The 13,760-nt window shown below is 41.9% G+C and overlaps 1 protein-coding gene across 14 annotated transcripts in view; it reads right to left on the reverse strand.

Moving 5' to 3' along the window:
- The window catches only part of CTNND1 (catenin delta 1), a 49,711-nt gene that overhangs the window by 18,865 nt on the left and 17,086 nt on the right, over positions 1 to 13,760 (reverse strand). For 8 of the 14 annotated variants that reach the window (XM_031942819.1, XM_031942820.1, XM_031942818.1 and 5 more), the window contains 5 exons: positions 6,451 to 6,568; positions 4,780 to 5,067; positions 2,518 to 2,589; positions 1,838 to 1,990; positions 1,030 to 1,565 (listed from right to left, as the gene is read on the reverse strand). In XM_031942819.1, the coding sequence (XP_031798679.1) occupies positions 1,030 to 1,565; positions 1,838 to 1,990; positions 2,518 to 2,589; positions 4,780 to 4,974 (956 nt within the window). In that variant the 5' untranslated portion in view covers positions 4,975 to 5,067; positions 6,451 to 6,568. The remainder of the gene's footprint in view (positions 1 to 1,029; positions 1,566 to 1,837; positions 1,991 to 2,517; positions 2,590 to 4,779; positions 5,068 to 6,450; positions 6,569 to 13,760) is intronic. The other 6 variants (XM_031942825.1, XM_031942827.1, XM_031942826.1 and 3 more) reach the window with 3 other exon arrangements.

Genomic DNA, 13,760 nt, shown 5'->3' on the forward strand with positions numbered 1-13,760 from the left:
CGCTTAGTGATGGGTTTCTCAGAAGGCTACCCAAGGTGAAGCTTGAAGATGAGGATTGTAAAAGACAGCCATGGGGAAGCATAGTGAATACACACTTTAGAGGTATGTGGAGTCTGGGACCTGCCCAACCTAACTTGACTTAATTCAGAGCATAATAGGAGGGATCTGGAGCTGAATCAGGGAGGCTGAGTAATTTGCCTTGCTAGCAAAGAAAGTCAGACTCTATTCTGCCACATTGCCAGGAGCATATGAAGATCATTTAGAATGAAAAAATGGGGGCAGGTATAGATACTATCCTTGGAAAAATAAGAGGATCTAAGAAAGGAAATGATAGAGATGATGAAAATGGAGAGCTTGTTTGTTTGGCTTGTTTATTTTTCCAGTTCAGAAAGTCTCTGAACTGGGAAGGACAGAACAAAAATGGTAGTAAGGAGTTGAAATATCAGATAAAGCGAAAGATAGCAAGAAAGCACTTAGCTGTCTGGATGACTTTAAGCCACAGGGCCTAGATAAGCACCATCACATGATTGAAGAACAGTCAGACAGGATTAAGATGAGCCATGATCAAGGAAAAGGGAACACCAATGGGAAAAGCAATTTGAAGTATACTTTTAAAGAGACCAAAACACCAGTCACTTTTTACCTAACTACCACTGACTAAGCACAGAGGTGACATTATGTGTGTTTCTAGATAAGACCCCCATAAGGATTTGTTTTCCTATTACAAAGGAGAGCTTCCTATCGGAGAAGAAGAATAGGGCACTTTGGGAGAAGAATTAGTGAATTGTAACTGAAAAAGATTTTGAGAAAGACAGAATGATCAGCTCTCAGATCTCAGATAGATGCATGTCCCAATGCCCATTTGGTTAACTTGCACTGCTCTGTACCAAAGCATAAGCATCAACCATAAGCTAAGAATCAAGGCAACTAGTTTGAAAAGGGTTTCTAGCTGAATGTTGTCAGTGTCCACAGGATGTCACCTTTTCCTGCCCCTGTATACAAAGAATTCCTTTTCAGATCCCAGCCTACCTGAGACGTCGGCGGGGATCAGACGGTGTCCCAGTACGGCGGGCAGTGCCATAATCAGGCATGATGCCATAGTCCAGATCGTCATAGCCCATGCTACGCTGGTCATCCTCCAATCCATAAGGTTCTGGATGGAAACGATGCAGATCCACACTACTTCCACCTACTCGGACTTGAGGCTGAGGCCCATAGACGTCTTGCCGACTTGGAGCTCGGTATCCCTCCATACTGGGACGGTACCGCTCATCGATTCGAGTCACCCGGGACAGACTACCGTAGTTGTCACTGCCGCTAGGGTAGCCATCTTCATAGTGGCGGCTATAGCCATCTGGTGGATAATGAAAGTTCCTGGGAAGAGTGGCAGTGCCTGCCTGCCCCACATAAGGACCGGGTCCCCCATTGCCATTCTTGCGGAAGTCACGGCCCAGGGTTTGAATATAATTGTTGGAAACTGAGGAGCCATCCATAGGAAGCCCATCTGGTCCCACTGGGACTGGCTGTATCGTTCGTGTTGTCACGGTCTTGACTACTTTCTTGACCTTGAAGGGCAGAGGAGACGGGCAATGGAACCAATTAAATGCAGAATCCTATCACATACTGACCCTCCTATCTTACAAGGACCCCCAAGAAATAAACTACTCAGGTAACAGCTACAGCTAGGAGAAGAGGTATTCTGGACCAATTATTTTCTGCCTTTTTCTCTTCACTATCTACAAAAATTTCCCAATGTCCCACCCAATAGCTTTCATATCCACTTTGACAAGTTCCCAAAAACCTAGTAGTAAACACTCCCCCATCTGTCCCAGCTCACTGTAGTCTCTGTTCGGCGAGTGGTCCCATCATCAGAAGTCTCCACAGAAACAACAGACATTGCTCCCTCTGGATCCTCTTCTGTGTAGGTCTCCACAATCGGCCCTGGTTCTTGCATCCTGGGGATGGTGCTATACAGAAGGTGACTATGGTCCTGTTGGAAATAATGGGTGGGGGAGGAGAGGGAAGAGTTACAATGATATGTCTCAAATAAATATTGACATTAGAAAATCCAGTAAGAATAGACAACATTTCAGCAACTCCAAAATATTTAGGATGGTGGTACTTCTCCATATTTGGAATTTACACAAAGGGCACAGATGTGGTTTCGTAAAATCTCCTCACCTTTGATTGATCTCTGACTGATAAAGAGCTCTTTCATGAGGAACCAACCCACATATTAGATCTAGCTCAAGTGACTGATTTCCAAGTTGAGTGTCAGAGGAAAGCAATTTATTTTCTAGAACAGAAGTCTACAGAAAAGTAATATTTTAAATGGAAGAGACTGATTACAGGCAGTGGGAAATACTGCTCACTAAAGTTCATTCTCAAGTATTTAGATTCTTTCAGGGTTTCGCTTAGTATCATTGCACCCCATGTCTAAACCAAATTACCAAGATGTTCTAACTAAAATGAGAAAGGAAAAAGAATGATGCAACCTCCCTAAACTGTAAACTGTACCTGGGGTCCGTTGAGTTTCAAATCTGAAAATTTTTGCCTTTCAAGGTCAGCATCGCCCACAAACCGGCCGTTCTGAAATATATGCCACAGGAACAGTTTATGTATTATATAGTCTTCCCATCATCTCTGAAATACTAACATCTTCTTTATTAAAGGAAAGGGCCTTAAGAGGATACTGTCTACATAGTAGTGGCAGATGTGAGATTTGCATTTCTAGCTCTTGAACTGAATCTAGACTGTCATTATTTACCTATGTGACTTTGGACAAGGCCATTCCACACTCTGGGCCTCTTTTTCCTCATTTGTAAAATGAAGGGAATTAGAGTAAATGATTTATAAGGTCCCTTCCAGCTCTAAAACTATAATCATTTTAAGTATTTTTTTTTTTTTTAAAGTAACCTGAGATATAAGCAGGCCTGGATCTCCAGGACAATGGTGCCTGGCAGGCAAGAGCCAGGAACGGAGAAAATGAACACTAATTCTTGATTTTGGTTGGAAGCTTTGAGTTTCCCCCAAAAAAATCTTCATCTACTTCTCCTACACTATCTTTACTCCCCAGTCCTGTGGTAAACACTCATAATGCCCCTTGGAGGCAGTTCTTTGAAGAAGCAGAAATAGTACACTTGCCTATCAGGTATGAAGGAGAACTCAAATTGGTCTTAAAATGTGCACCAGCCAAAATAAATAAATAAATAAAGCAAAACAAGGGGAAAAAAAATTGTACCATTCCCCCCACAACTCCATCTGTTTTCTACAGCTATTGAATAGCTATGACCCTTTTTATCTAGACTGTCTTAAGAAACATTAAAACACACACACAGACACACACATACACGACTACTGTCTAAAAATATATTTGAAATTCAAGGAACTTCATTCTTTTTTAGCTACAGAACAGAATTTTAAGGATGCTAAAATTGATTAAGCTGGGACAAAAGACCTAACTGCCTTGGAATAAGCCTTTATTCCATTCTAAACATGCTTCAGAGAGAGGAAGTATAACCAAGGTTTCTTTCCGTGGAGAGGAAGGGTGTGGTTTTTTAGCCAAGTAAAACTCAAAGAAAAGACTATACTTATGATCCTGGAATTCCCCACCATCACATTCGTTCTTAGTTCTACTCTCCCCTCTCCACAGGCATCTTAACAGGCATGTTGAAGAACAGTCAGACAGGATTAAGATGAGCCATGGTCAAGGAAAAGGGAAAAGGAGAAAAATCTCCTTTTTTGTTGCTTAAATAAGTCTCAAACAAAGAAAAGAAAGTAAGGACATCTGAGGATGGTTTCCTTGGGAAATCACCTAACTGGACCCCCATCTTGCCTTACTTTCTCAACTCATCATTACCAAGAATTTTCTCTTCCATCTGCCTTCAAACTCAAATAGGTTGTTAGTGGGGAAAAGAAAGTCCAATTGCTCCTTTCTAGAAAGCTCTCAAGAGCTTCATCCTATCCCATCAAGCAACAACCCCTCCACCAAAAGTAAATCGGACAAAATCCCAGACAGGTCATTTCACATCAGGACCACACAAAGAAAAGAGAAGACCCTTCTCATTCTGAATACTCTGAGCTGTTTAGTCACACCATAGACTAGTAGAACCTCCAAAGGCTGCTGGCTCCTGTAGTTAGCAAGGTTAAAGAGCAACATGGTATGGGTATTTGCTTTCTTCCATTTTCCCTTGACTACAACAGAAGTAGCCATAACTTCCATACACATATGAATTACAGTTAACAAGGAAAGCAACGCAGGGCCAGCATGAGGTGGGAGGACACAGTTGATGGATATAGACTTAGCCCTGAGCACAGCATGATCCCTGAGGACAGAAATTAAGCTAAGATCACAAGCTGCCCAATTTCCCCAATCACTAAAACAGTTGCTTGTCCTCTCCCCTATACTGTCTCCCAAGAAAGCTCCAGAAGTTAACACCAGAGGAGTCAGAGAAAAAAGATGGTTTCGCTGCACCGCTCCAAATCACAAATTCTACCACTGGTGGCTCTGCAACCCAAGCCAGAAATACCAATGCAGCAGAACAGGTCCGAAGAAGGGTGCTCACCAAGGACGAGCTCATAGAGCTCAAAGCCGCCGCCAGCTGCCCCACCTATCCAGTAGGTAACAATCCAGAAGGTGCCTATTGACTACAGAAGTTTACCATGAAGCACGGACACCAGGGACAGTCCATCACCATCAGAGCAGCTCCCTGGAAGTCTCAGCTGCTCTGGGGAGCATCTCAAAGTTCTAGCTGCCCAGCAGAGGGCAGGAGGGGTTACCTGGTGCCGGCGGGTGAGGGTGCCGTTGGCCATGATGGAGTTGGCATCCTGCGGCGAGACGCGCACACGCTCCAGTTGCGCTGAGACGTGGCGCCGCTCCTCCTCTAAAGCCCGGGTCAGCTTCTCAAACTGGGCCTCTTGTTCCTTCACAGAGGCCAAGATGCTGGCGGTCGACTCCACCTCGGAGTCGTCCATGACCCTGAGGGACGGAGCCGCCGCAGGGCAAAGTAAAGGGGAGGTGGATCACAGAGGAAGGAGGGAGATAACCTCCCTCCGCACTTCAGACCACTGGGGGGAGGGAGGGAGAGAAGGGGAAGAGAAAGAAAAGGTCAAAGGTAAGAAAAGAAAGAGAATCATCAATCCCAGAGGCAAAGATGTGCACATCAGGTTGGTGCCACAGTGGAGCAGGGAGACTATCACCAAGCTTAGAGTCCATCACCAGTGTCTGGTCAAGCAGGGTTACACTCCCACTAATTCCCCTCAAGATAAAAACAAGAACTGGGTAGATAAATGGGATAAATATAATTTATACAGGTAAGTGGGAACCAGGACATAGCTAAACGCTTATCACTGTTGACATAAAACATAAAACTTTCTAATTAGAAATTCTGATCTTCCCAGCAGCAAAAAAAAGTTGCCATCCATATATATATATACACACACCACACCATCATCTACTACAGGGTAGTAGATGTGTGTTGGACAGAGCCTCTTTCAGGAAGGGATAGGTATCCTCTCTGTGGGAACTAGCCCATCCTAGATTTTATGACAATTAGAATTGCAAACAAAATTAAGAGTTCTCTTGAATATTTCAATTTCCCAGTAATCAACATCTCAGTAATCAAGAAACAAAATGCAAATTTAGGGTCCTAATTCTTAAATGTTCCTGGATTTCACAGCTTCATGTTAAGGGCAACAGGCCCTAGATATGACGACTGTTGAGATAAACCAGGAAAACACTAACAAAGAAGGAATGAAAAGTATCCATAAAAAGTTTGCATAAAAATAGGCAAGTTCTGGGAAATTTAGGTAGTAGGTAGGGAATGAATGAGCATTAGAATTCTCAAAACACTGATTTGTGACCCTGAAACATTTCAGGTAATTGTCTTTGAAAAGCCAAGTGAGAGATGTTCTTTAAATCCTGATCACCTAGACAACATTAGTAAATTTTGGGAAGATTATTTATAGATCATTATGATTCCTTCGCTATTGGTTCATATCTTGGATAAATATCAATGGATCCTGTAAGGTTATCAAAGGGTTATTATTGCTACATTATTAAGACCAATTTTCTGTTGGACCTGGAGGGGAGGGGGTGGGAAGGGAGAGGGAAGAGTGCCTATACCTTTCTTCTCCGTGCTCAGAGAAACATGCCAAAGAAATCACTAAAGAAATCATCCCCAGCCATTACCCTCAACCCACCAATAACAAACTGTTTCTTTGGATAGCAAATCAAGCAAAGGGCATTAACATTGAGGATCCTAAAGGATCGGTTTAAAAAAAAAAAAAAAAAAAAAAAATCTGTCCCCCCCAAACATTTATCACTGGGAAATTCAGACTTTAAACAAACCCATGCCACCTCCACATCCCATCTCCTTTTCCCTCCTTGTCCCCACAATTGAAAAATAAAAATTTTAACAAAATACATCTTTTTTAAGTTTCCATACACACCTGTTAAGAAGGGAAGGTCGGATTTGATTGGCTTAACAGAGAACAGGCCAGTCTAGATGCAAAGAATCATGGAAGAAACATCTCAGCCACCACCAGGGAGGAAGCAGGAAGGAGAAAGCTGCAGAAATAGTGGGGAGCAAGGGAATGGGAAAGAAAATAAATACACCCAATAAATAAACAGTAGAAACAGAAGAAGTATCAGGAAAAAGAAACTCTGGGTATGGGGAGGGAAAGGGAGGACTTCACACCAACAGTCCTCAGCCTGCAGTTTTCATCTACTTTCTGGCTCTTTAAGGGACAGACACAGTTTCTTTCTTCTGGGAAAACCTGGATTCCAGCCCCATATTGGAGTCTCCCACTTTAAACTGAGAATATAGATAGAGTTATAGTCTAGGCAGGAAACTACCTCCTTTTCTTTGCTACAAGCAAATGAAAAGGGAGCTGCCATCAACAGGTCTTTTCTCTCCTTTCTTTCCTCCCCCTTCCACTCCCAGGTGGAAACCAGAGGACCCAGTCATGGCTTGCCTACAAAGGCGTTTGAGAAACCAGAGCAATCATGGGGGGTGGGGAGGTGGGGGAAAAGGGAGAGGGAAGGAGAGGCTTGTGGGGACTAGTCTTGCCTAGCCTGGGCCTCTTGCCTCAGCTCCTTTTCCCACGCTCTCCAGAGCAAAGCCAGCCCTTTAGGACCAGTCCGTGATAGGTCCCATTTGTTCAGCTTTACCCGTTTAGGGCGTGTAGTCTTCAGCAATCAACCATGCCCAGAGGAAGCTAGAGAACAGGTGCCCCATCAGTTCTTCCTATGCCAAACACACCTGCTCCTTCTATGACTGCCACTTCCTACTTTGAATGCAGTTCCCAAACCCAACAGCATTGCCCATGAACACCATGTTCTCCTTTCTGGTTCCACTTCCTGTCCAAACTGAAATCTCACAAATGTCTTTCAACTAGGCTACAGCCTCCTGAAATTTCCTTCATAGCTCTGCTGTGTTTGTCCCTTATTTGTGTTCAAAAAAAAGTGTCTTTAGTTAAGTAACCTGTCCAAGTTATATTGGACCCCTTATACTTGAGCATACACATAAAAGTCCTTTTGAAGCTTTGATGTGGCAAAAACATGGATAAAGGCAAGCGGATTAAGTCTAACAAAAATTCTTCTTGTCACTTAGTTTCAGCGGGCCCTCAGTTACATTTCCTACCAATAGCCTCCACCCTGTAATCTTTCTTTGCTAAGAAAGGCCCAAACCATAACTACCATAAGTCACAATGACAATCCTCCTAGCCACAACAGTTTCCTCCTTTCCCTCGGCTAAATCTACTCCAACACATAAGCCACAGCAAAAGCTACACATGAGACAAACCGTATCCAGTTCTAAAAACATTACATTTCTATGGGTGCACAGGATCAAGAATTGGCATAGAAACAACAACTAGGAGTTAAAAGTCCTGGATTCTAATTCTGTCACTGCTGTCTCTGCATATTCAACTCGGGCCCAAGTCTGGCAAAGTGTGCAAAGTGTTATATACAAAAGCCTGGTTGCAAAGCCAAACAATCCCTAACCTAAAGAAGCTTACATTCTGTGGTAAGAGTGGGGAGAAAAAATAAAAGCAGAGGCAATATGGTACTGTAGAGAGACATCCAAATCTGCCTTTGATGCAAGTCATAACCTCTCAACACCCATACGCAACCCAGTTGTTGCATAGTTGTCTATCAGCACTGATAAAGCTTCTTTAGAGACTTCCTTAAATAAAACCACAGGTCTATATGTCAATCACAAAATACAATTTAAAAAAAAAATTGATTTTAAGAGGAAAAAGTTTGAGATGAGGATCTGACAGAGAAATGCCTAATCCGTGCTTTGAAGGAAGAAACTTGGAGATAAGAAAACAATATCAGATAAGGGGAACAAATTAGATGGAATATCTATAGAGGATCTACAGACCAATTTTGACTGAAATGGAAAGCAGGTGACAGGGAATGATAGGGGTTTAGTGTGGAAAGGAATGTGAGAGCTAGCCCGAGGAGGGTTTTAAATGACAGAGGACTCTATTTAATCCTAGAAGCAATAGTGAGCTAGTGGAGATTTCTATGAATTAGGTTTATCTAAAAGACATAGGACAAATTAATTCTACTTTCAATCCTGTTAATAGCTGGTATCTGCTTATGATAGAAAGGAGTTTCCTACTTTATTTTATCTACAGGAGTGATCAACAATTCAGTCTCATTTACAAATAGTCACACTTCTAATTCTTCCAAGATTACCATATAAGAGCTTAATGATGTCTTTAACTTTTTGAGAATTTCAGATCTAAGGTAGTCCTTAAATAAGCACATTATATTAAAGCAGGTTCTCTAGAGCAAAATGATCTTCAAAAGCACAAGTTGAGAGAGGCATGGCTAGGCACTAGTTAGATTTAATGAGAACTGGGGGAGAAGAGGAAAGTGTTAGTGGACTACAGTTTCAGTAGGCATCAGGGTGACATGGCAGCCAAAAAAGTGACTAAATCTTCAGCTGCATTAACAGTGGCTTAGTGTTTGGAGCGAAGAAGCCAAGGACCAGCTCTGCCCTGATCAGACCACATGTCAAGTTTTGTGTTCAGTTCTGGGCACATTTCAGGAAGGAAATTGGTATAATGGAAAAGTGCCAAATGAGGATCAATAAGAGGCAAGAACTGAGGCATTTAGTTTGGTGAAGAGAAGACATAGGGATATAATAGTCATTTTCAATCTAGAGACATATTCAAGCACAGTGTTAAACTTGGAGTCAGCGAGACTAGTTTCAAATCCTGACTCTGACATTAGTTGTATTAAATATGAAGAAATCATTTAATCTCTCAGTCTTTATCTTTAAAAAAAAATAACTTATTTTAGGGATTATGAATGTAAGACCTTTGAAAAACCTTTAAAGTGGCATATCAGTGTCGGCTCTTCCTATTCTACTTCACCTCAGAGGACTGACCTGGAAATAATAGATTGTAATTGCAAAGAAGAAAATTTAGGCTTGAGGTAGCGGGAAAAAAACCCCAATAATTAAAGCTATCCAGAAGTGGAATGGGAAGAAGGCAGAGTGTATGTCATAGGGGAATTCTTATTAAGATACAGATAGATCTCACTGGATTTTGAAGTGCCTTCTGAGTTAGTGAATAAAAAAGGCCTAGGATACTTTTTAAAAAAAAATTTTTTGCTGAGGCAATTGGGGTTAATTGACTTGCCCAGGGTCACCCAGCTAGGAAGTGTTGATTGTTTGAGGCTAAATTTGAACTCAGGTCCTCCTGACTTCAGAGCAGGTGCTCTAACCACTGCACACTAACTAGCTGCCCCCTAAAACCGTACTTCTAAAAAGCATAAGTCAAAGAATCAGAACATGAAGAAACATCTCGCAATTTACCTAGTCTAACCAGTCCCTGATCCAGGATCTCTTCTGCAACATCTAACTAGCAACCATTTAGACTTCCCTTGAAGGCCTTCCTTCAGTGAGGGAGAACCCATTTCCCTTTCCAGAGGTAACCTCTGTCCTTTTGGACAGAAATCAGATTTGGAAGGGGTCTCAATGGCCAACTAGTTCAATCCTTATCTGAAAAAGAAACCCTAATTTAAAGAAATGTTTCTTTATATCGAATATGAAGTTGAGCCTACACTTCTCTCCACCACTCCTAGTTCCGATCACTGGGACCAAACAAACACATGTAACTACTCTCAAACTTGATTTTTAAATGCTTAAAACACACAAATTCAGTCACTCTTCTTCAAATAAAGTAGTACTACTTCATAAAAATAAAACTCTCTACTTAAATGTTTATGAGTGGATGTGTACAGCAAACCAGAGAGTGAATTCCCAGTGTTTTGACCTCCCATGTTGTGACTTGTAAGGAATTTTAGAAGCATTTAATTACTTAGTGTTTGCCTCAAAGGTCATGGATGCCATTTTTTATTCTTGGGGAACCCTTAACATACCCAAAAGGACAGTCATTTCTTTGCTGCTGCAAAGGCCCATAAATCAATACCTTTCCATAATCTCAGCTAGAAAGCAATGCTTCCTACTGGAGGTAATGTTTCAAATTCTGCCACTCGAGTTTTGCTAGTTGTATAGGGGGAGCACACTATGAATTCCAGTATCTCTCTTCCTGTTTTTTCACTTCATAAGTCAACCCATTCCTACTACCTCTACCCCCTAAACTGGTATCTGCTTACGATAGAAAGGAGTTTCCTACTTTCCTCCCTAAAGAGATACGTTCTGTACCATGATGGCAACAGGGGAAAAAAAAAAATCATGTTCTTTCACTCTAAAACCCCATTACTATATGGCACATTTATAACATTTCCCAAAAGATTTCCTCTTTTTCCCTTATTCCCCCTTAAGGGGGGAGAGTGGGGGATGGGGGTGGGGTGCTGTATTTGAGAATTAGCCTTTCCCTGAGTTTGGGTAGTTTCAATGTTTCCCTGTGGCTCTTCTTTATTCCAAACCTGGTGCCCTTATAGCATTAACAAGAAGAAAATGAAAAGATCTTAGTTAGGAAGCACAGAGAGGGAAATCTTAATAATAATAATCCTCATGGTTAAATGAAATTGTGTGAGCAATCACTCTTAAGAAAGAAAAACATTCTGAATGGATTGGTGTTGACAACTGGAGGTAAGTCTGAAATAAGGAGGCAACTGTAAGAATCAAAGAGCAGAATACCAGATTCCTGGATTGTTCACTAGTTGTTTGATCATAGGCAACCAAGTCACTTAATGTCTTTCAATTAAGAAACTGGAGTGTTGTCCATGCCGCTTTTAGCTATGTCTATGTACCCAAGGACACGTCTATTGAGACCTAGACCTCAAAAGGAGAGTGGGATAATAGCTGTGGGCCAACATAGTACTTAAATCTGTTCGGTTTATTATTCTGACCTCTGTACTCTTATCAGTCCTTCTGGTTTCAACTATGACTTACCTGAAATAAACAAAACAAAACAAAACAAAAAAAAAAAAACTGCTACTTTAGAAGATGAAGGCCAGATGGGAATTCCATTTGCTTCCTCTAAGTATTCTGTGGGGCCTTTACAGTCAAAACCATATATAATGAAATGGCTGAGAAGTGCTCTAAGAGCAATGTGGCAAATCAAGGGTGTGGTTCTCAACTAGAGAGCTGGGGCCAGTTCTGAAAGGCTTTTGAAAGAAACAAAACCTGCTTCTCCCCAGAGCATGTATGACACACACAGGACTGGTCTAACAAGTCCTTCGGATCGCTAAGGCCTAGCCAACTCGCCCCTTTTCCTCCCCCACTCTCTGTAGGCCTCTCCAGGGCCCTCCACTTGGGACTGATAACACTGAATTCTCCAAGTCCAGAAAGTCTGAGACACTGTTACCTGTGTCCCAGCCAAAGGCACTTCACCTAGCCTTATAAGGAATGGCACTGGAGAGGCGGATTTAAAAGAAAAAAAAAAAAAAAAAAAAAACAACTAAGATAAGGAAAGGCTAGAAGGAGTGGGATGTCAGTGTGTAAGGCCAGAGGCAGGGGAGAGGCTAAATGCCTTTTCCTTTTCCCTATCTTGGAATTTAAAGGAGAAAGCAAGTCAGGTATACAATGGGGCACAAGAAAGCATAGGAGAAATGAAAAAGGAAACTTTTTTTTCCAGACTCAGATGTTGATATATCTTTTCAATTATTATAGAGGTCTGGGAAAGTACAAATGCAAGCTCTTATTCTAAATCTTTCAGGGATTTATGCATTCCAATACTAGAAACAAAGTATATAGACACCCCGTTAACATCTAAGGCCTAACACTACTGGGATAAACAAAAAAATAACCTTTTGAAGCCCACTTTCTCTTGGGGAGGGCAGGCTAATTACCAAGAACCCTCCCTTTCCTGTCATCTGAAGTTTCCCACAATTTAAAGCTAACCTAAAAAGGACAAGGAAGATTTAGTTTGTCATTTTACTCATCCCAAAGCCACTGGGAGTTCTAATCTGCCTTCAGCCTCGAAGGAAGCTCCTTCCCCTTTGGACATGCAACAGAGAAAATCAAGAACTTCAGAAAGGGACTGATAAGAAGGCTGAGAGAAAAGATGTACTTCTGTATCTGTACTTCCTGAAGTAATGAGAAGGGAGAAGGGAAACCTGGCTCACAACCTTGAATCATAGCAAATATGGGATGAATAGCAGTGACTATATAAGGGGGCAGGGAAGGAAAAGTATTCAGAGAGATGGTAACTACCGTGAGCTCTTTTTTTCCTGAGAAGGTTGAAAGGGAAATAGATGAGAACATAGGGAAGAGGCAACAAACCTCAGATTCTGATTACGATCTCAAACACTCAGTTCCTATTTAGTCATAGGATTAAAGCTTGCTTTACACCTAGATTCCCAGTGTCCCCTCTCCTCCCCCCCCCTCCGACTTTAAGCTGTGACAACATAAAGGAACTTCACGAAGGACAGGCTGTTGAGGGCAGGAAAGTGAACTGAAAAATATGTGCAAGGAGAAAAAAGTGTTACTAACAATGCCATACAAACCACTTCCACCATTGTTAAGCCAGACCCTGAAACAGCATACAAGACAAGTGACTCACTGGTCACTACCATTTCAAGAAGCCAAACCCCCCAAGTAAAGCTCTTTTCTGATCAGGTCAAAAGTAGGAAACTCTGGAGAGTTGGGATAGAAAGTTATGCAAAGAAAGAAACAGTGCTGATAGACGGAAGGACAGAGGGAAGGGATTGTTCCAGAGGTATGTTAACAATCTGCCTCCAGGGCAGCTGTCCTCCTGGCCAGTCAAAGGGGGGCTTGTGTGTGAGAGCTCACAAAACAGCCAGCTTGGCAAGAGGTTGAAGGCTCAGTCACCCAATCTACAATGTGAGAAGGGATAGAGCCGAGATAGAAAGTAGGCTGGAACAACAATGAAATGAGGGAGTTGGGAAGAGAAGAAAGCCAAATAGTACACCACAGATGTTGTTTCAGTCTAGACAAAAAAGGTAAAAATTATTTCAAGAAAACTGCAGAGACAGAGCTTCCACGCTGAAACAAAAAGCTCTGATCCCTGCCATTTCTCATTAAGTGTCATCAGTGGGGGTCTTTCTTGGGAGGAGGCCTGGAATAAGGGCCCCAGAATTTCACTCCTCTCTGTCTTTGGCAAAGGATATATCTGACAGTTAATAATCTGAATAAAGACCTTGGCCACTTCTTTTGAGAATTTATATTCTTTGCTCCTAAGCCCCCAAGAAAGTTTAAGCAATGACTGTTAATAAATGGTACACAAAAATATCCACTGGGATGTTTTTATAAGAGTCCCATCCTTTTTTACTCCCTTCTCCCACACGAAATCTTCCAAAAATCCACACATTC

This window comes from Sarcophilus harrisii, chromosome 6 (assembly GCF_902635505.1).
Source record: "Sarcophilus harrisii chromosome 6, mSarHar1.11, whole genome shotgun sequence".
Taxonomy (NCBI): Eukaryota; Metazoa; Chordata; class Mammalia; order Dasyuromorphia; family Dasyuridae; genus Sarcophilus; species Sarcophilus harrisii.